Raw genomic sequence first — 22984 nt, 5'->3', positions numbered from 1 at the left:
GGTGCCTGATGCTGCCTGAGCGAGTACATGCATGCACTAACATTCATACTCACAGTTAAATACACCCAGGCACACAAAGCACGCTTGGAGATAGGGACAGAGAAGTGGTACAGTCTGTGCCACTGTTCTGTTGGAGAAATAAGGAAATAGGCTCATTTATTCACAGAATCAGCACTTTCAGGCTGGAGGTAACAGAGGGCATTCTGCCCCATCTTTTTTCCCTCAATACAAAAAAGATTAGTCATACTTAATGAACTCTGTTTGTCCATGTGTACATGAAATCTATACATAGAACTCATCCAAACTTTATGATCTTAAGATCATTAGAAGCTAAATGACATAGTCTATAAAGTGGAAGATAATGGAGACACAAACACCTCAAGTTCAAATCTCATCTCAATTAAATGTCTAGCTATGTGACTTTAAGACATCACCCCTCTCAGCCTCAGTTTCCTTATTTATAAAATAAGGTTTGACAAGATGGTCTCTTGGGTCCCTTCCAGTTTTAAATCTATGATCTGAAGTTATATATGTATGTATGTATATAAATATATATGTATATATAAATACATATACACATATTTACTATCTCCTATATACATACATATATACTAAAATTAAATAGGAATTTTAGGTATGTTAAACACTTTATATATATTATCTCATTTGATTCTCACAACAATTTTAGGAAATGTATATGCTATTTTAAAAAATTTACAAATAAGGAAACTGAGTCAGACAGCAATTAAATGATTTGCCTAGGGTCACATAGCTAGTTTCTGAGGGTGGATTTGAATTCAGGCTTTCCTGACTCTACATTCAGTACTCAATCCATTATGCCACCTAGCTGCCTTATTCATGTACAATATACATGTATGTGAAACTAACATTGAACTTTATAGTCACACCTTGTAAATACATACATCCACAGAGATACCCACATATGTGTGTAAAAAGATAGATTCATGTGATGTGCTTATGCATCCCCATATACGCAATGTATGAGTACCTAGACAGTACTAGTACACAGTACATTTATGCACTGATAAAGGAGTATTATGCAAACGTACTAGGACACATTTAAGAAGATTAAGTTAGAAGGAAATGTCTGGACCTGCTTACAGAAGAAATCTGTGTTGGAGACAATAAACTTTAAAGACACTTAGATATTTGAAAACTCTCAAAGAAGGAAGATTCTTAACTAATGGAAAAAATCATAATTAGTGCTTTTAATAAATTACAAAACAATACTCCAGTAAGATTACTAAAACCAAATAACTTAAATATAGTCAGTATTAAAAGGCAACAGTATTCTAATTGAATAGCATGGTTAATATTAGTAGCATATTATTGAAGTCAAAAGACATATCTCTTCTTAATCCTTTGGGGAATAGATTGGGGAGGGGCAGAGATTTGTTTGCTTGTTGGGGATTTTCTGCTATATCAAAGCAAAAAATATCAATAAATTTGTAAAAGAAGGAAGGCATAGAAACAACTCCCTATTCACAGGTATGTTTCTCATAAATATAAAATGTTTAAGAGCAGAATGACCACCAAGTACTTGTAGGCCTTCACAAGTGATTTTCAATAGCTGACCACATCCTTTTGGGCTTAGGCCATAGAACAAACTGAGAGTTTGTAAGGAATAGGACTGTCTTTCTTTTGTGAACTTTGAGAAGTTAACTGGGTTAGATTGCATTATTTTGATTTAGAGGTCATGGGAAATAGCTTTGAAAATGATTTTATCATTTGCATTTCCTCCTTTGTCCCTAGGTATGGCAGCTGCAGTTAGATTTCTAGTTAGATAAGGGTTTGCTTAGAAATCTGGGGTGGATCTACACACCCTCTTGAGTGGCTAAACATCTGCCTTCATTTGGAAGAATTAGTCATTGGACTAATGACCTGAGGTTCTGAGAGCCTAGGTGGGTAAATCTTAATTTTATTTTAGAAGAGAAAATATATCTGTCACAGTGGCTTAATCCTGGCCTAGAGGAAATCAAGATTTCTTGGCTAAGCCTAGGAAACCTTTAACAGAGGATCATTAGAAAGTCTGGGGTTGCATGATCTGAAATTAAGTAGAATTTTTAATATATGTATTTCTAATGACCTCCTAGTGTGTTCATTCTGAACTTATGCATTGTCTTTCTTCATGTAACTAAAGCCTAGAGAATTCAGTCCTCTGGCTTTGAGTGAATGAAAACTAAAAATTCTTGAGTATTAGGAAAGGAAACCTAGAGTGAGGACAATGGAAGAAGAAAGATGCCATTATGGTTAGGTGTAATAGGTTCCTTAATCAGAGAACCAAGTTGACTCTAGGGATCAAGAAAGATCTTCTGAGAGCCTTGGAGTCTCTAGTTGGATTACAAGGAGCAGTGCAATGCAAAGAGGCAGAGCCATGACTATGAAGGTAGGTCTGGATGGGCTTTGAGAAGAACTGGTACCACTGAGTCACTCCAGGAGAAACTATAGTTCTTAGGAAATGGGAGGAAGAAATAATATCCTGGGAGAAGCCAATGCCATCTCTGACTGGAAATGGATCAAGAATGCAGAGATGAACAGTTCATGTTGTGAGAGATAGCAGATTGATAACCAAGTGCTGAACTAATAATCCTGGGTCATTAAAACACCAAGATGAAGAAATACTTCCATCTTCTTAGAAGGATTCTCAGTGGAGCATATTCAGAAAAACAATAAAAATAATGAGGTAGACTGAGAATGAAATCTGTACCAGTGGGGGAGATGTCTCGAACTAAGGAAATTTGGTATCTTTTTTTAAAAATTTAGATTTTTAAAAAATTATTTTTGATTCAAAATTCTTTCCTTCTTCCGTCTCCTCTCCCATCCATTGCAAAATCAGGAAAAACAAAGCACAATACAAATATTTATATTCATCAAAACAAATTCTGGAGATCTTTCAAAGCATATGCATCTGTGCATATAAATACATATGCATACCAAAATATATACATGAAATACATATAGTTCATATACATATGTAGCCATATCCATAATTTCAGGTCTCTTCATTCCTTCTCTGCTGATGAAGGTCCCCTCAACAGTGGGGTATAGCCAAAGAGATATAGTAACTCTTTCTTCTGCACCCTGTGGTTCATGAGGTATTTTCTCCTTTCTCTGGTTCAGAATTCACAATCTCAACAATTTGCCTTCTTTTTGGTGTATTGTTTAGGGAAAGAAAGTATAGATTTTTAAATGTATGCTCCTGGGTATTATCAGGACTCCTTGGGGAGTTTCCCATTTCCCCCTTTTCCTTCTTTTTTTTCTCCACTCCTTGCCAACACTAGCATACCAGTAGAATTCCACATTAGACCTTGGTCTGGTCCCTCAGCAGTACCTCTATAAAGGTCCCTGGGGAGTCCCAGTGCTCACAAGATTATTCTCTTTCCCCATCTCTTCCCTACCAGGTCTCCTCTCCACAGCTCGGCAGCTGGATCGTGAGAACAAGGCTGAACATATCCTCGAGGTGGGTAATAGCAGGAGAGTAATTATGTAGGATTGATTTGTAGGATTCACCAGGGGATGTGAAAGGGGCCAAGCTAGGACTTGTTGGAACCAGAGTGGGGTCATACAGGTCCTGAATCATCAAAATGAGGCTAGATCCTCAGCAGCCCCTAGAGTGGAGTGGGAAAGGACTGAGACCAGGTGCCCTGGAAGGGTAAGAAAGCCCACATATATAAATGGGGCTCTGGGAGAGGAAAATTTGATAGGGAAGCATATCCCCATCCGCATTCAATCTCTACTGATTTTCTTTTCCCTCTCTATCCATAATGATATTTTTCTTTGACCTTAAATATTCTGTGATCCCTTTAGTAAGTTGAATTTTTTTCCTCCCTACCACCCTGTCTCCTAGAATCATAAAATCATGCAGTTGGAAGGGACCTCAAAGGTCATCTATTTCAACTCTTGTATGAGCAAAACACCTGCTACCAAAGCAAAATAAATTATCTATCTGCTTGAATATGTACAGTGATGGGGAGCTAAACAGTTCAAAAAACATCAGATAAGCAAATTAATATAAGTAGTATGTCATTTTTATTATACTGGCTTGCCCTATCCATGAGCAATTAACATTATATATACTTGTTACAAGAAATTTGCTTTTTTTTTTTTCCAGTGGGGTAGAGGGGGGGTAGGAAGGAGAAAAGATAGCTTTTTAATAATTAAATAAAATAGAGAAGTGGGGATGACATGTTGCATGCATTTTCAGATAAGAGCACTGTTTCTACTGTTTTACTTTGTTACAAGAAATTGCTCACAAAGTGGAAATAATATGTAAATGTTTGTAATATAAAACCAAAGCACATTAATAAAGCTAAACTGTAAAAATGGGAAAAAGTTAGCAGCTGACTACTGAAGAGATGACAAAAAAGAAAAAGATAAGCTACTCCTCCTTTGGTCTGCCCTTTTAGAAAATTCTTAAGTATAGGATATCACTTTGGAGACGACTTTGAAAGTCATCTTGTCCTACCTGGATATTTCATAGAAGAGCAAATTGACTCCAATGGAGGAAAAATGAGCGTGGTAACGCTACAACTGATACATTTCTTCATTTATAGAAAACAGTTTTTTGTTTTTAGTAATCGTGGGTATACAAGAAATAGTAAGTTGGCTATAAGGACACTGAGTCAGTCAGTTGTATGATATGACTGCCAAAAAAGTTAATTTTTTTTAAGGCTGCTTGAATTGAAAATATAGTATCCAAAATAAATGACATTATAGTATCATTTTCTTCTTTCTTAGTCAGAACACATTGGGAGGGTTGTATGCTTAGTTCTTGGGTGGGTGCTACATTGTACAAAAGACATCAACAAAAGTGTAAGATATTTAGAGTAGAGTGGCCAGGATGTCCAATTCAACAAGTGCTTAATATTAATAAGCACCTATTATGTACTACACACCATGCTAAGTGATGAATGGTGAAGAGATTGAAAATCATTCCTTGTGAAAATCTGTTAAAAGAACTAGTAATGATTTGACTGGAGAAAATTTGGGATAAGGGAGGAACATAATTTGTCTTCAAGTTAAAAAAAATTCATTTAGAAGAGAGATTATATTTAGTATAGTAAATCTAGCATTAGTAAATCTTAGGGGTCATTCAGTCCAACTCTCTCATTTTATAGATAAGAAAATTAAGGGTCAGATGTAAAGGGACTTTCCTGAAGTCACACAGGTAAGATATAACCAATACTTGAACCCAAATTCTCTGGAGAGTAGAATGAGGGACAAAATATGAAGGGATATATTGGTAATCAACAGAAGAAAAGCCTGGAACTGTGTTAGAAAGTAGCATGTTTTCTGTCCACTGGAGTTCTTCTAGTAAAGCAGAGAGGCTCAATAAAGGGATGGACTTCCTAAAAATGAAGCCATCTATCAATGGAATGGTTTGCCCTATGAAACAGTGAGATTCCCCCCCCCCCTTTTTTTTTTCTGAGACAATTGGGGTTAAGTGACTTGCTCAGGGTCACACAGCCAGGAAGTGAGAAGTGTCTGAGACGAGATTTGAAATCAGGTCCTCCTGACTTCAAGGCTGGTATTCTATCCACTGCACCAACTAGCTGCTCCTAGAGATCCCCATTTTTCAAGTGGAAGTGGGAATCCATTTGGTAGCTGGAAGGTTTTACTTGGTGACCTCAAAGACGCTTTGCATGTCTGAGAGTCTTTGATTCTGTGCCTCCTAGTTAGTTGCAAGTTGTTAAAAAGAGTGATTGTAGATTTGAGTAAGATTAAGCTTACTATTTTTGAATCACAAATACTCAGTAATTATATGACTCTCTGCTTCCAGGTAGCTGTACAAGACAATGGCAAACCAAACCTGCAGTCCACTTCCAGAGTAGTAGTGCGCATTTTGGATGTCAATGATAACTCACCCACTTTCTCCCACAAACGCTACAAAATCCGTCTCCCAGAGCGGCATAGCTCCACTGCACCAGGGCCTGTGTACAGACTAGTGGCTTCAGACCGTGATGAAGGCTCTAATGGCCAAGTGACCTATAGCATTGAGGAGAATGATGAGGAGGCCTTCACCATCGACCCCGAGACAGGAGTGGTGTCTACCAATGTCAACTTCCCTGCTGGCGTGTACAACATCCTCACGGTGAGAGGACAAGAGAGCTGCTCACAGAAGGGATGACTAGAAGATAGGAGGGATGGCTGCAGGAAGATGGGGAGTGGTTACAGGGGGAATGGTAGGTTAGAGGAAGGTGGGAGGGTTGGTTATAGGAGAGATGATTACAGACTCTAATCTTAGTCTAACTACAAGAAACACCTGAGGGGGGATGGTGAGGGAAGCCTAGCCAATTAGATCTGAAAGAGTTTTAAAAGTGGGAGAAAAAGAATCTTGTGCATAGACTAAATCCAAAGCCCACAAATATTTTTCTTTGAATGTATCTCAAAACCTGAAATTACATTTTTAAACTTCTTCCTTTGGGTTAAGGCAGGATTAGCATATATATTTTTATTGGAAAAGAACCATTTTGTGAAATGTTCTTAAAATATACTTGTTTCAAAATAATATTTTAATTCCCCCCAATTATATGTAAAAATAATTTTTACTTTTTTAAGTTTTGAGTTCCAAATTCTATCTCTCCTCTTCTCCCCTCCCTCTTCCTGAGATGGTAAGCAAACTTTTTCTTATTATTTTGGTGGAAAAAGACTTGAAAGAAAGAAGGAAGGGAAAATAGTACACATCAGTCTGTATTCAGACATTTCTTTTTCTAGAGGTGAGTCCTTTTTCATTATGAGTCCTTTGAAATTATCTTGGATTATAATGTTGCTGAAAAAAGCCAAGTCATTTATAGATCTTCATCATACAATATTGCTATTATTGTGTACAATGTTCTGGTTCTGCTCACTTTACTTTGTATCAGTTCATGTAAATTTTTCCAGGTTTTTCTGAAATCATTCTCCTTCTCATTTCTTTCCTTTTTTTTTTTCTTTCTTTCTTTTTTTTTTTTTCCTGAGGCAATTGGGGTTAAGTGACTTGCCAGAGTCCCACAGCTAGGAAGTATTAAATATCTGAGATTAGATTTGAACTTAATTCCTCCTGACTTCAGAGCTGATGCTCTATCCACTGTGCCAAATAACTATCCCGTATTTCTCATTTCTTATATTACAGTAATATTCTATCACTATCACATACTCTAATTTGTTCATCCATTTACTAATTGATGGGTATCCCTTCAATTTCCAATTCTTAGTCACCCACAGAAAGAACTATTATAAATGTTTTTGTATCCTTTTTCTTTAAAAAAAAAATTAGAATATATTCTTAAAGGAGCCATATTCTACTTTATACTTAGTAGTTTCTTAATGAATATCCAAAAGATTTTATACAGATTCCATTTCTACTAGTTCATCTTAGTCATTTTATTTCCTTTATACAAGTTGGCACTTAATATATTATTTTGGAGATTGTAGTGATATAGTAGGAACAAATAATAATTATTGACACTTAAAAGAAAGGAAATGATTTGTCCAAATTCCCATAGTTAGTAAATGTTGGAGTCAGACCTTTCTAGTCTAATACAATTGAAGCTCCTTTTTGATCTAGAAAGTGAAAAAAGGGGCAATGAGGCACTCCTGCTGCCTTTTTAGTCGGCATGTTTGTACAGTAAGTGGAACAGATTAGCTGTTTATTATCTAGAAAGGCTATGAGAACATGGCCCTGGGGAGATGAATAGGTATGGGGGTGAAAGAGGGAGGAGGGAAGCACTCAGCCATAAACCCTCAGGAAATGGTTGCTGAATGTTGAGAGATGACTGTAGAGAGGAAGCCCAAATCAGAATTTGTGTTTTGGGCAGTGCTTGTTGGCAAAGGGATTTCGTTCTCTGGGCCTAGGCTAGCAACTTATAGCATATTTGTTAAATTAAAAAAATGAATCAACAAGCTGGTATTTTGGCTAAAGGCAGTATATATGTCAATTAATTAACATTTATTAAGCACCTACTACATGCCAGACACTGTGTTCAGCTCTAGGGATACAAAGAAAGACAAAAACAATTCTTGCTTTCAAGTTCACCTTCTACTAGGGGAGACAATAAGCAAACAACTATTTACAAATAAGGTAAATACCAGACAGACTGGGTTAGTCTAAGTGTATTTAAAAAACCACATGTGATTCACAAGTTTGTCTTTGTTGACCATTGGTCTTATTCATTGTTAAAAATCCTGGCTCAGTCACCTATTAGTTGTATAACATTTGGCAAATCACTTAAATCTGAGCCTCAATTTCTTCATCTGTAAAATGGAAATAATAATATTACCCTGCCTACATTATAGGATGCTATATAAATAATGTGACCTTTTATCATTAAAATTAGAAATAGGGTCTAGTCCCTATTTCACTGGTCCAGGGCAAAAGGGTCAAATGCTCTGCCCAGACAGCAAGGACCCATGAAGCTTCAGAATTGGCCCTGAATCAGAAGTGTCAAATGCAGTGACAATACTCCCAAATGTGGCATGAAACCAAAGGCAATATAATTGGGAAATATTTAACAAAATAAAGTTACAATAGAAAATATATAATGTTAATGTATGTGATAGATAATTCAAATATATTTTAAATTAATATATTGCTCCCAGGAATCCTTAACTACAATTTAGTGACCCTTGTTTTCTACTTGAATTTTATAACAATACTCTAGAAAACATCCTAGGAGTAAAATCCTGTTCCCAAAACAGGTAAACCCCTTCCATCTGACTTTCAGTCTTAGAGAACTGCCAAGAGTATAAAAGAGTTGAATGACCTTCCCAAGGAAACACAGTTTGTGTCAGAAGCAAGACTCAAATGTCAGTCTTTTGTGATTTATGACCAGCTTCTCCATATCCTGCTCTCAGTGAACTGCTGTTACATGCATATGTCTTTATAAAAGCTACCTTTGAGGAGCATAGCTTGGGGTTCACTGATAAGTGAAGAAGTCTGCTATTTCCGGCTCTAACTTTAACACAGAATGTACCTTTCATCCCAGCCTTCCATTAAGAATCTTGAGACTAGGATACCAGTGCTCATTTTTTGATTAATTTGCTTTGTGGTCATGGTCAAATCTCATCCTAGATTTGGGTTTTGATTTTCTTTCCTAAAAATTAGCAGTAGTTAGAGTAGCTGGTTTCCAGTTGTAAGGGTCTTTGATGATCTTTGAGATTAGCACTCAGAGAGGTCTAATCCCTTCCATGCCAGATATGATAAGAAAGATAGAAAGAATTACACTCATGATTATTAGAAGGGTCTCTTCACCCTCATTTCCCAGTGTCACCCTTGGCTATCCAGGATAGGATGTCTTTCTGTGTCTCCAAATTCCACTAGTGAGAATTGGACTTATCCACTAGTTTGCCAGTACTCTCATAGGTAGGCAGTAAGATGAGGTGAGAGTATCTTTGTCCCTATTTTTTATATTGAAAAGCTGAAGCCCAGAAAGATTGGATAAATAGGTGAAGGGAGCCTGAACTGAACCCTTTTAATTTCCACAGTGTTTTTCCTGCCGAATTTTAGATGTGAAAGAATTTTGGTTGTTGAACTTGATCTCCCAGATTTCATTGAACAAATCTTTCTGAAAAAGCAAGGCCTTGAGCTAGGTTTATCAAGACAGATATGCCACAGATCATGCCCTCAAGGAACTTACGGTGTAATAAGTGTGGGAAGGACATGTTCAAAAATAAACTAGACATGAGGAAGCATGAAATAAGCACAAAGGAAAAGACTAAGCAAAGAGAGGTGGAAAAACAAAAGTAGAGAGCCTTTTTTCCTTGAGAAGGGTCTAGGAAGCTTTCACAGAGTTGTTCAGTTGTTTTAATCATATCTGACTCTTTTTAATCCCATTTGGAGTTTTCTTGGCAAAGATATTAGATTGGTTTTGTCATTTCCTTCTCCAGCTCATTTTTTATTAATTTTTTGGACATATACATTAACTTTATATATATATATATATAAAATGAATCATGTTGGGAGAGAAAAGTAAGAACAAAAGGGGAAAATCATGAAGGAAAAAAAAATCCAGAAAAGAAAGGTAAACTTTCTCCAGCTCATTTTACAGATAAGAAAATGGCACCAAACAGGATTAAGCAATTTGCACAGGGTCACACAGATAGTAAATATCTGAGTCTAGATTTGAACTCTGGTATTCTTGATTTTAATCAGGCATTCTATCCCATTGCACTACTTAGCTGCCCATATTATGGAATATGTGGCACCTAATTTGGGCCTTGAAGGAAGGGATTTCAACAGAAAGAGATAAGGGAGAGTCCATTCTAGAGAAAAGGGGTGGGGACTGAATGAATAAAGGTACTAAATGAAGCAGGTCTAGAGGATAATGAGAGAGAAAAGAAATAGTCTAGTTTGGTTGCAATGTCGTCAGACAACAAGCATTTAAACATTTATTATGTGGCAGGCAATGTAAAGTACAGATAGGGAAATAATAAGAGGTGAGACAGCTTGGAGCTTGGAACTTAATTGTAGAGGGCATTAAGAGCTAGATAATAAAGTGGTTTCTTAATTTTGAGTGGGGATAATGGAGATACCCTAGAACACACACAAAAAAAATTAAAAACAAATATAAAAAATGTTTTGAATGGAACTGGAGAAAAATATTAAATTTTTAAAAATTAAAAAAATAAATAAAGATTTTTTTTTTTTTAAGATCAAAAAGTTACATCTTAAAAAAAAAAAAAAGAACTAGGTAGTGCATGAATAGTTGGTCAGTAAACATTTATTATGTGCCTACTCAGATACTATACTAATTTGGGTATACAGAAAGAGGCAAAAGACATACCCACTCTCAATCTAATGGAGGAGACAATATGCAAAATATACATGCAAACAAACCATATACAAGATAAAGAGAAAATAACAGCACTGGAATTAAGAGGATTAGGAAGGACTTCATGTAGAAGATGGGATTTTAATTGGGGTTTAAAGGAAGCCAAAGAAGTTAGCAGGTGGGAATGAAGAGGGAGAGCATTCCAAGTATAGGGAATGAAAATCTCTGAAACAAGAAATGTAGTGTCTTGTTCATGAAATAGCTAGGGGACCAACGTCACTGAATTAGAGTATGTGGTGAGAGGAATAAGATATAACAAGACTGAAAAAAGAGTATGTGGTGAGGGATAGATTATGAAAGATTCTGAATGCCAATCATAGGATTTTTTGTTTGATCTTGGAGGTGATAGGGGACCATTGGTGTTTGTGGAGTAGGAGGTGATACAGTCAGGCCTGCACTTTAGGAAAATCACTTTAGTGACTGAATGGAGAATGGGTTGGAGTAGGAAGAAATGAGGCAGGCAAGCCACTAGCAGGCTACTGCAATAATCCTGATATTGGATTGAGAGTGGTACTGGAGGTGAGAAGTGTGTATGCAGAATATTCAAGAGATGGCAAAGGTGAAATCGACAGACTTGGCAATAGCTTGGATAGAGACAGGGGAAAGAATTAAGAATGGCATCTAGGTTGCCAGCCTGAAGAACTGAGAGGGTGTTGTTGCTTTCTGTAGTAATAGGGAAGATAGAAATTGAGATGGTTTGGGGGGAAATAATGAGTTCCGTTTTGGATATGTTTAGTTTAAAATATCTACTGAACATCTATTAGATGGTGCATAGAGATCTGGACTTGAAGTTAGGAAAACTTGAATCTAACTTCAGACTAGCTAACTGTTTGACCATGGGAAAATCAATTAAACTTCTAAGCCTTGTTTTCTTTCAACTGTAAAAGGGAAATATTGATAGCAACAACTTCCCAGAGTTTTTATGAGGATCAAAAAAGATACACATGTAAGTTATTTTATCTAAGTTCCAACTATTATTATTGTTGATTGTTAGTTAAAAGGCTATGTTTTTTTCTGTAGGAAGTTGAGAGCCTTTGGAAACATGTGAATGAGTAACATTTTCAGAGTTGTGTATTAGAAAGATTATTCTGACAGCAGAGTGAAGAATAAGCGAGGAGAAGTAGAGTCAGAAAGTCAGATTAGGAGATAGATTGTAATGGAAGTAGAAAGGAAGGTATGAATGTGGGAGATGGTATGGAGTTACACCCTCTAGTTAGAATGTCAGTTATATGATAGCTGATTGGCTGTTTGGGTGAAAGTTAGACAAGAACCAAAGACAGCTCCAAGGTTTTGAGCTTAGGTGATTCCATAGACAGATGCATAAACAGAAATAAGGAGCATGGGAGAAAGAGCAAGTTTTTGGTGGGATGTTAAGTTTCATTTGCAATAATAGCTTAAGGTGTCAGTGGAAAATACAGGTGGAGATTTTTTTGCAGGCCAGGTAGAATTATGGAAATTGAGCTCAGGGGAATGTTCTGGATTAGAGTTATGTTATGCATTTGAGAATCATTTACATTGAGGTGATAATTGAATCTATGGGAGTGGATGAGATCACCAAAGAAAGGATTATACGGAGAGAAGAGCCAAGAAGTAAACCTTGGAGGAATTTACACCCAGGTGTAGAAGCAATATGAGGAGCCAGCAAAAGAAAATGTGAGCAGTGAGAGGAGGAGAACCATGAGGATATGCTGTTTCTGAAACCAATAAAAGAGAGTATATCAAGAAGGAAGAGTGATTCTAAGTGCTGAATGCTGAAGAGAAGTAAAAGAAAACCAGGGCAGAAGAATGCCTTCAGGAATGTCATTGATGATTGAAGAAAAGCAGCTTCCACAGGACAGTTGGGACATTTGCCAGACTGCAGATGTTGAGAAATGAATGGGTGGTGTGGAAAGAAAACAGCAACAAGTATAGACTACTCTTTTTAGAAATCTGACAATGAAGGTGAAGAGAGAAATAGGATAATAGCTTAAAGCAGTGGAGTAAAATTAAAATAGAAATGGGAGCTGCTAAACTGCACATAAAGTTTCCTGTGGACTGAATACTGACTTAGAAAATCATATTTACATATTTATTTTTGTATAAATACACCTGGACATAACAATCAATTAGGACTTATATTTTAACCTGGTTCAGACTGAACTCATGAGTGTTGTGGGCTATGTGTTTAACACCTTTGCTTAAAGGACCTATCAGAAGAAGATGATTTTAGGATGGGGAGACCCAAAGATGTTTGATACTTGAGAAAAAGTAACTAGAAAAAAGGAAGAGATTAAAGATTCGGAGGAGAAAGGATGCTTGATTAAGGAAGGTCACAGAATAGGCAAGAGGGAGGATGCTTCAGGGGATACTAATATGATACAATGGAAAGAATTTCTAATGCCATCTTAGAACTGAGTTCAAATTCCACTTCTTCCACTCCCTACATGTGTAATCTTCAACAAGTGGCTTTCATCCTTCAGGGCCTGCAAAATGAGAGAATTGGGCTAGAATGGCGTCTGAGGTACCTTCTAGCCTATAATTCTTGACCATAGCCTCTGAGACTTGATAGGAGAGAAAGAATTAAGAACTCGAGTTATGAGATGGAAAGAAAGCAAGTTGAAGACAATTTCAGATGTTTTAGCATTAGTAGAGTATTTATTGAAGTATTCTGCTGAATATTTTAAGGAGAAAGGAATGAAATGTGGAGTTTTAGGAGACTTGGGGAGGAAGAGAATGTTTTGAATCTCTGGAGTAGAAGTATAATAAAACCAATACGGGATGAAAGAAAAATATAATTGTACAACAATGGGAGACTAGTTGAGATTAGACAACGTCCATTTGTATGGGTTAGGCAAGTAACATTTTATGAATGACTCCATCAATATTCCTCACTTTGAGAGAGATCGTGTGTAGGAATTTCTCAGATTTGAAGATAAGAAGTGAATAAGGCAGGAAGCTTAAGGACAAGAGATTCAAGGATGGAAGAGGAGACCTTATTGAAATAGCTGACAATGGGGTAAAAACTGGTTATAGAGGAGAGTAAGATCAAATCAGTCTTGATAGACTGGGAAAACAGAAAGGAATTAAAGGACCAAAGATCCCAATAAAAGTAAATATGATATTAAAGATTTAGGGGTATTGCATATACCTGGTTCTTTCAGCTGTTTTGATATTCTTGTGGAGAATAATGATCCATTTAATTTATGATTGGTCGCATGTTACTGAAAAGGAAACTGTGGTACAGAAAAACCAGGGGTCTTTGGTGCCAGGATTAGACAGAGTCATAAGGGCTCTTGCCCTCTCTGAGGAGTTCAGGAGTCCCTCCCCCCCATCTCCATTATTAGTTACAAAATTTTCCCAGTAGCTTCCTTTGTTTTTTCTCTTTCATACACAACCATTTCTAGCAGTTTCCTCTTGCCTATAGGGAAAACAAAACAAGGCAAAGCAAAAGAAAACCTTAAACTCCTTTATTAAGCCTAAACCACCTAACTTTCTAGCCTTAATGAACATTACTCCCCTTCTTGTACTTTACAACCACACTGACCACTGACACTCTATCTCTGTGTCTTTGCCTGGGTTGTGCCACATGCTTGGAACACACTCCTTCCCTCTGTCTCACAGAGAACCCCTTTTTCTTTAAGATAACAACTTTTGCACCATCTTCTGCAAGAAGCCTGCCTTTGTGGATCCCTACTCCTTCCAAGTGTCCTTTCTCCTCAACCAACTTGTATATATTTTTTCTATTTGTTATTTATGTTTTTACATGGCCTTGTTGTCTCCCCAATTAGAATGTGAGCTCCTTTCAATTAGGGATTTTTCTACTCTTTGGACTCATATCCTTCACATCTGGTATATAATTGGGGCTTTAGTAAACATTTGTTGATTAATGAATGATTCGATTTGCAGATCCAGGCAGTAGACAATGGGCAGCCCCCACGCTTCTCCAGTGTCAGACTTCATATAGAGTGGATCCCTCGACCCAGCCCTTCAGGAAAGTTCTGGGTTTTTGATGAACCCCACTACAACTTTGCTGCCATGGAGACTGATCCTGTGAACCACATGGTGGGCATGGTCAGTGTTGAGGATCCCCCAGGCCTGTTGTGGTTCAACATCTCTGGTAAGGTGGGATCTGGGCCTCTTTTATACAGACTAATCTCATACTTCTTGGAGCTATTATTTTCTACCCCATTCTAGGTTCAGCTGAGATATTGTATAAATTTGCAGTTTGAGAGGAAGGGACTTGTCTCTCTCATTCCCAAGGGATTTCAGTGGGGTTGCCATCTCCCTGTCCCATTATTTCAGCCTCATTTGGACAGGGTTGTACAAACTAGCAGTTTTATAAACTTGTGGCTTTCTGGACTCTTGGGAAGGTTACTTAAGTGTTATAATGCCTCCTTGGGGGCACCAAGAATCCCTATCAAAGATTGTTTCCTAAATGTCTGCCCTCCTTTTCTTTACTACTTCCACATCTTTACAACAAAACACACACACACACATGTACACACATATACACAAACACAAATAGACACACCCTTGGGGGCTTGTTGGCAGAAGTCTTGTGGTAGTGAAGAACCTTACTCTTCCTTGACTAAAAGCCCATAGATCTTATTTCTGTCTCACTCCCCACTCTATCCTTACACCTAGGTGGTGATGAAGACATGGATTTTGACATTGAGATGACCACAGGCAGCATGGTCATTGCCAGACATTTGGACTCCAGGAGGAAGGCAAGCTATAATCTGACAGTAGAGGTGACGGATGGCTCCCGCACTATCACCACCCAGGTAAGAGCTGGCCAGGTCACTTAACAGGCAGAACTGAGTAATCCTTTCTATCACTCTTTCCTCCCTCATCCCATCTTCCTTCTCATCCTGTCTTCTTCTTCTCAATCATCTCCTCTTCTCCCCTCTTTTCTCCTCTTTTTTCCCCCCTCTCCCTTTGATACCTCTTGTTCCTCCTCCTCCCTTCCCTCCATCAATCTTCTTCCTCCCATATTGCAGTGGATAAAATATGGATTTGGAGTTCTGATCCTGCTTCAGGTCTTTACTAATTTACTAAAATTTGGACTATGGGTATTATTGTGGGTTTTGATAAGTTAAGACTATGCAAATCAAATACAAATGACACCCAAATCAGCAAGCAACTTAGCACTTTTCCAATTGAAAACAGTGAGGAGAGGGATCCTAGTGCATAACCTATGATTTCTCTTGAAAGAAATAAACCTTTTTAGCAAAAACAAAAACAAAACAAAACAAAACAAAACAAAAAAAAAACTTCTTAGTAAGAAGGTGCTAAATTAATATTGATTAAATGAAGATGGAACAGATGAAGGAAGAAAAACCAGGACTATGAAGAAGAAAAGTGAGGATCAGTCAATAAATTCAAGTGCCTTCTATGTGCCAGGCAGTGAACTAAGCTCTGGGGATACAGAGAAAGGTAAAAGTCTTAGCTCTCAAGAAGCTCACAGTCTATGGGTGAGCCAACATGAAGGACAAGAGCTGGAGGAGAGTCAGAGCTCCCAAGAAACCTGCACACAGAGGAAAAGATTTTACAGATCTCCTACCAGAGAAGGATTATAATTGAGCAGACGACTAGACCCTCACAATTCAAGAACTTTACATTTTGGCGACCAACATGGGGCTCGAACCCACGACCCTGAGATTAAGAGTCTCAGGCTCTACTGAGCTAGAGTGGATACATTGGAGGTGAAGGAAAGTCCAGGGACATAATATCAAGGGTTTCAAATAGCAAACAGAGCATTTTATATTTGATCCCGTAAATGGTAGAAAATCACTAGAATTTATTATGTAAAGAGGGATGGCCAGACTGTGTCAGAACTGTATTTTAGCAGATCATTTCAACAGCTGAGTGGAATATAGTCCACAATGGGAGAAACTTATTGCATGGCAACCAATAATCTATGAGTAACATATTAAATGACAACTCTGTGTTAAGCACTATGTTAAACCTTGGAGGCTATTGCATAGTCCAGCTATTAGGTAATAAAGGCCTGCATCAAAGTGGTGGCAAGTGTCAGAGTAGAAAAGAGAAAATATTTGAGAGATGTTGCAAAGGTAAAATTGATAGGGCTTGACAACAGTTTGGATATGGAGAGTGAGAGAGCATGAAGAGTTAAGGGTGATACCAGATTGTGAACTTAGAAGACTGGGAAGGTGATGATACTATCCTTTAAAGTAATAGAGAAGTTTGGAAAGGGAAAGATATTTGGGGAGAAAACTAACGAGCTTAGTTCTGGGCAGATGCTATAGGATATCCAGTTTTAAATATCCAATGGACAGTTAGAGAAAAGAAAAAGGATGAAGAATAAAATCAGTAGGAATAAAATGAGAAGAAATTAGAGAAAAGAGGAAAAGGAGGAAGAAGAAAGTGAGGGAGGAAGTAGTAAAATACTAATAGCATCACAGATTAGAGATTTAGACCTGGAAGGAGCCCAAGAGTCTATTATAAAGTCCAGTCCCTTAATTCTACCAATGAGGAAACTGAGATCCAATGGGATTGACTTGCCCAGGATCATACTAGTAGTAGTGTATCTATTAAGTGTCTGAAGTCAAACCCAGGAAACTGAGTCTTCCCAACTCTATGCCTATCACTCTATGTACAATAGTGCCATCTTAATTGCCAAATTTATACTCTGCAGGCCCCAAACTTTGTTTTCTTGATTTATATTTCTTTCTTGGGCCATTTGGGAGAATTCTGCTGTGGTCCCCATGTTCTTTTGAAATTTCATAGCGTCCTCTACCTGATCAGGTGTTTGAGTCATTATCTCTTGTCTAGCAGTATTTATTCTTGGATGTTTAGATCTGGATGTTTTTGATAATCTGGAGGCCATATTCCTTTTATTAACATTCTACCTAATGTTTATGTAAATCTTTTCATAAGTCTCTATCTACATCATATTTATTGTTTCTTATAGAATAGTAATTTTCCATTACGTTCAAGTGTAGCCCCTTTATAATCAATAGATATTTGTGTTGTTTCCAATTCTTTGGTCTTCCCAAAAATGCTACTATAAATATTTTGGTATATATAGAGATTTTCTTATCAAAAGCCTCCATGGGCATAAACCTACTAAGGGGAATATCTAGGTCCAAAATTGTGGTCATATTAGTTACTTTATTTGTATAATTCCAAATTGGTTTCCAAAAACATTACACTAATTAGCAGCTTCATCAACAATGTCCTGGTGTATCCATCTTCCCATAAAGTTTCCAACATTGACTATTCCCATTTCTTATCCTGGATGGCTCTAGTGGACAAAATTATGACCAATGCATGTACATTGCTTGGAGGCAGTTTTCAATTCAATTTAAGGAAGCACATTATAACAGAGGCACTGAACAGCAAAATAGGTTCCTGTGATAGGTAGAGATGCCCATCTTTCAAGGTCTTCAGGCAGAGCTGAGAGGGCCAACCTGCCAGGAATGCTGCAGGGAGATTCCTCTATCAGCTGGAAAGTTGGGATAGAATGGAAACAATCATATTGTAGAGTAAATTTCTGCTTGAGCAGGGATTGAATTTGTTGATCTCTGACATCTTTTCCTTCTCTGACATTTTCTGATTTCACAAGAAGTTTTCTTGAGAATAGGGTTTGATCTGAAGAAATTGAAACTATTTCTAGTCATATGAAAAGGTGCTCTAAATCACTATTAATCAGAGAAATGCAAATTAAGACAACTCTGAGATACCACTATACACCTCTCAGATTGGCTAAGATGACAGGAAAAGATAATGATGAATGTTGGAGGGCATGTGGGAAAACTGGGACACTGATACATTGTTGGTGGAATTGTGAATGGATCCAGCCGTTCTGGAGAGCGATTTGGAACTATGCCCAAAAAGTTATCAACTGTGCATACCCTTTGATCTAGCAGTGCTACTATTAGGCTTATATCCCAGAGAAATACTGAGGAGAGGGAAAAGGGATCTGTATGTGCAAGAATGTTTCTGGCCCTTTTTGCGGTGGCTAGAAATTAGAAACTGAATGGATGACCATCAACTGGAGAATGGCTGAATACATTATGGTATATGAATATTATGGAATATTTTTCTGTAAGAAATGGCTAGCAGGAGGATTTCGTAAAGGCCTGGAGAGACTTACATGAACTGATGCTAAGTAAAATGAGCGGAGTTGGAGATAATTATACATGTCAACAAGAAGACCATACAATGATCAATTCTGGTGAATGTGGCTCTCTTCTTAACAATGAGATGGTTCAAACCAGTTCCAATTGTTCAGTGATGAAGAGAGTCAGCTACACCCAGAGAGAGAGGACTATGAGAACTGAGTGTGGTTTACAGCATAGCATTTTTACTCTTTTTTGTTGTTGTTTTCTTGCATTTTCTTTTGCTTCACTTTTTCTCTTGTGCAACATGATAATTGTATAAATATGTATGCATATATTGGATTTAATATATATTTCTACCATATTTAACATATAATGGACTACTTGTCATCTAGGGGAGGGCGTGGGGGAAGGGGGTGGAAATTGGAACACAGAGTTTTGCAAGGACTAACGTTGAAGAATTGTCCATGCGTGTGTTTTGATCAGGATTTGATCAGGAGACAGGAGAAAGTATGAGGATCCTGAACTCCCAAAGGGGAGGTGGCACTAATGGGAAGGCAAATAGAAACAGAAACAGTATATGGCAGTGGAAAACTTAGGAGGAGCAAGGCTACTGGTTGACCCTGCCCCTCCTCCAACCTGTAGCTCAGGCCCCACTTTTCCACCTGTCTATGGGCAGAGATTCTGTGCCACTGCAGTGTGGGGATTGTGGGAGTGACTCACTAGGCTAGAATCCACAGCTATAACAACTTTGTGGCCACAGATGGAAATTCCCAGAATAAGACTTGGCGGGAGCAAGGGGAGTGTCAGCATGGGGAAGAATGTGCCTAATGATGGAGTCCCCCAATTGAACAAGCATTCCTCAAGGGGTGATCTAGTTCAACTGCTTGCTTCTAGGTGAATAAATTATAATATTATCTACACCGAGGGTAGCTGTTGGAGATATTATCATTATGAGACTACCAAGATAGTGCTAGTATTGGGGCCAGGTAGATATCTAACTCATAAGGAACTTGGCTTATCCTGGATGTCTGTAGTGGACAAAACTATGACCAATGCATGTATATTGCTTGGAGGCAGTTTTCAATTTAATTTAAGAAAGCACTTTATAACAGAGGCACTGAATAGCAAAATAGGTTCCTGTGAGAGGTAGAGATGCCCACCTTTCAAGATCTTCAGGCAGAGCTGAGAGGGCCAACCTAACCTGCCAGGGATCCTGCAGGGAGATTCCTCCATCAGCTGGAAGGTTGGGATAGAAATTGTCTAAAGTTTCTTTTGGCTCCCAAGATTCTTTAATGTGTATTTGTTTCTATTTTTGCCCCTCCTTAAATTTCCTAGGTCTTTATACACCTGATCAGCATCAACCAGCACAGACCTCAGTTCCTGGAAGCTCAGTACGAGGTGAAGGTACCCCAGGACACTCCTCCAGGGTTGGAGCTCCTCCGAGTCCAAGCCACAGACCAAGATAAGGGCAAGAATCTTGTCTACACAATCCAGGGAAGTGTGGATGCCCGCAGTTCCAAGCTTTTCCAGCTTGATCCCAGCAGTGGCTCTCTAGTGACTGTGGGAAAACTGGACCTAGACTCAGGGCTTAGCCGCCACGTACTGACTGTCATGGTAAGTCCTCTGGGAAAGTGGTCATTCATTCATTTAAGGATATGTTTATTTCAATGTGCCTCGAAGGGAGCCTCGAAGTATGTGTTTCCTAATAATAGTAATAACTGTAATAACAATATGATCCATTATTTTGCTGAACCTCTTTATCCCTTGCTGTTTTCACATCTCTTTTCTCTTTATATTAATCCTATTATATATATATAATCCTTTATATTAATCCTATTGCAACCTCAATAGGAAGAAAAGTACAATTGTCTTTAAATTAATAATGAGAACTTGAGGCAAATAAAAGTGAAATGATGAATTAGTGATGGAGAAGAGTGGAAGCCTGAGTCTTCTGTCCCACAGTTAATTTTTCTTTCTTCATCCTTTCAGGTGAATAATAGAAACTGCAACAATTGAGCCCAGGGCCCTGAACCAGGCTCAGTTCAAGGCAGTGAGTCTTGGAATAGTGACCTTTAATTTTTGGTGGCCTTTAATTTTGAACTCTGTTCAAATCCAGCTTCAGATACTATGTGACTCTGGGCAAGTCACTTAACCACTGAACAGTTTTTATCTGTAAAATAGGAATAATAACACCTATCTTCTGGCGTTGTTTTGAGAATCATTGAGGTTATATTTGTAAGGTTCTTTGCAAACTTTAAAATGCCACATAAATTCAAGGTTGTATTTATTATTTATTTTTGAGGCAATCAGGGTTAAGTGACTTGCCCAGAATCATATAGCTGAGTATGTATCTGAGGCCAGATTTGAGCTCAGGTCCTCCTGACTCCAGGCCCAGTGTGCTATCTCTTATGCTAGCTATTATTGTCATCTACTATTGTTTATGTCAAGTGAAGTAGAGTCAGCTTTAGCCCCCACCAGGAACTTCCCAATTGAAGAAGAGAGAAAAAGACTTTAGGGATTCTAAAATGTTTTAATGTTTGCTGTCATTGTATAGATTAACATATATAAGGACAAATTTTCCACTATTTTTTAAGTCATCATAATTATAATTTGGACAAATCACGACAAGGTAGGCAATAACCAAATATTGAAACACATTTCAACTTTTTAAAATTAAATTTTATTCTTAAATATTAATATTTTTGCAAAGAAGCAAGCAAAGAATGAGGTAAATATCAAGTAAAATTATAAAAACTAAACTTTTCCATTTTAGTATGAAAATAGTAATATAATAACTCTTATTAAAATAATGCTAGCAACAATTTGTTTGCATTTCTTATCCTTTTCTTATTTGGTCCTTTTCTTATCAGATGTATTATTTTTACATCTTTATACTGTGTTGACAGCTTTTTATATAAAAACAGAATTAGTAAAGCAGCTGGGCATAGGGAGAGGTGATGGAGGGTGACTAGCCATCTGGTTTCACTGGTAGAGGAAACTCGTGAATGAAGAATCATCCTCTATCAAAGGAGGTGAGCACCTACTAAGAAATCTTCTTTGAGAATAGTCCAAGAGGTTCACCTTTGCCCAGGTTCACATGGCCAGAATGTGTCAAAGGTGAAACTTATAGTCATGTTCTCCTGGACTGAGGCTGACTCTCTTGTCTGCTACACCCTACTGCCTCTGTAATAACCATTAATTAGCATATTTATAAAAATAACATTTAGGCAACATTAATGAAGTGTACATGGCACTGTTTTAAATAAAGACTAGATCCTGCCTTCAGTCTAATAAAGGGCTGAGGCATGTGCACAAATCAGATGCAGTTTTAGGAGTACAGCGGGGAGGGCCCAGGACAGTGCTCTGAGAAGTCTGAGAGGTCACTTCTAGCTGGGAGAAACAGGGAATGCTTGACACCTGAACTGAGTCTTGAATGAGGAGAGACTTTTTCATAGGTCTCATAGGATTTAGAACTAAGAGGGATCTTTATTGTTCAGTCATGTGTGACTCTTCATGACCCTGTGGACCATATCACACCAATATTGTCCATGGGGTTTTCTTGACAAAGACACTGGAGCAGTTTGCATTCCTTTCTATAGTAGAGTAAGGCAAACAGATTGGTGGTGTGTATTGTCCAGGGTAACACAGCTTACTAAGTGTCTCAGGCTAAATTTGAATTCAAGTCTTCCTTGGAATACAAAGTCTTAAAAAACAGATGTTGAAAACTAAATTTACATGTATTTGGAAAAAATGAAATACAATTTAAAAAAAAAAAGGAATTCAGGTCTTCCTGACTACAGGCCCAGTGCTCTATCCACTTAGCCATCCAACTGCCTAGAAGGGACCTTGGAAGTCATCTAGAAGTCATTTATTTTACAAATGAAAACACTGAGACCCAGAGAATGCTAGTATTTTGCCCACGTTCAAATAGATAATTCATAGCAGAGCTTGATTTCAACCCCAAAGCCAGTATTTTTCCCATACATCAATGATTCTTAAATTTTTTTATTTCAGAATCCATTTATACGCCTTAAAATTATTGAGGACACTCCCAACTAGGTTTAGTTTATGTAAGCTATATCTATCAAT

At 37.7% G+C, this 22984-nt stretch overlaps 1 protein-coding gene across 2 annotated transcripts in view; it reads left to right on the top strand.

Moving 5' to 3' along the window:
* FAT2 (FAT atypical cadherin 2) overlaps nt 1-22984 on the top strand; it is a 108827-nt gene that overhangs the window by 37052 nt on the left and 48791 nt on the right. For both annotated transcript variants that reach the window (XM_074291853.1, XM_074291852.1), the window contains exons 4-8: nt 3423-3481; nt 5801-6112; nt 14715-14925; nt 15453-15592; nt 20231-20509. In XM_074291853.1, the coding sequence (XP_074147954.1) occupies nt 3423-3481; nt 5801-6112; nt 14715-14925; nt 15453-15592; nt 20231-20509 (1001 nt within the window). The remainder of the gene's footprint in view (nt 1-3422; nt 3482-5800; nt 6113-14714; nt 14926-15452; nt 15593-20230; nt 20510-22984) is intronic.

Source organism: Sminthopsis crassicaudata, chromosome 2 (genome assembly GCF_048593235.1).
Source record: "Sminthopsis crassicaudata isolate SCR6 chromosome 2, ASM4859323v1, whole genome shotgun sequence".
Lineage (NCBI taxonomy): Eukaryota > Metazoa > Chordata > Mammalia > Dasyuromorphia > Dasyuridae > Sminthopsis > Sminthopsis crassicaudata.
The sequence above is the reverse complement of the archived record's forward strand: the minus strand, read 5'-3'. Positions and strand labels throughout refer to the sequence as shown.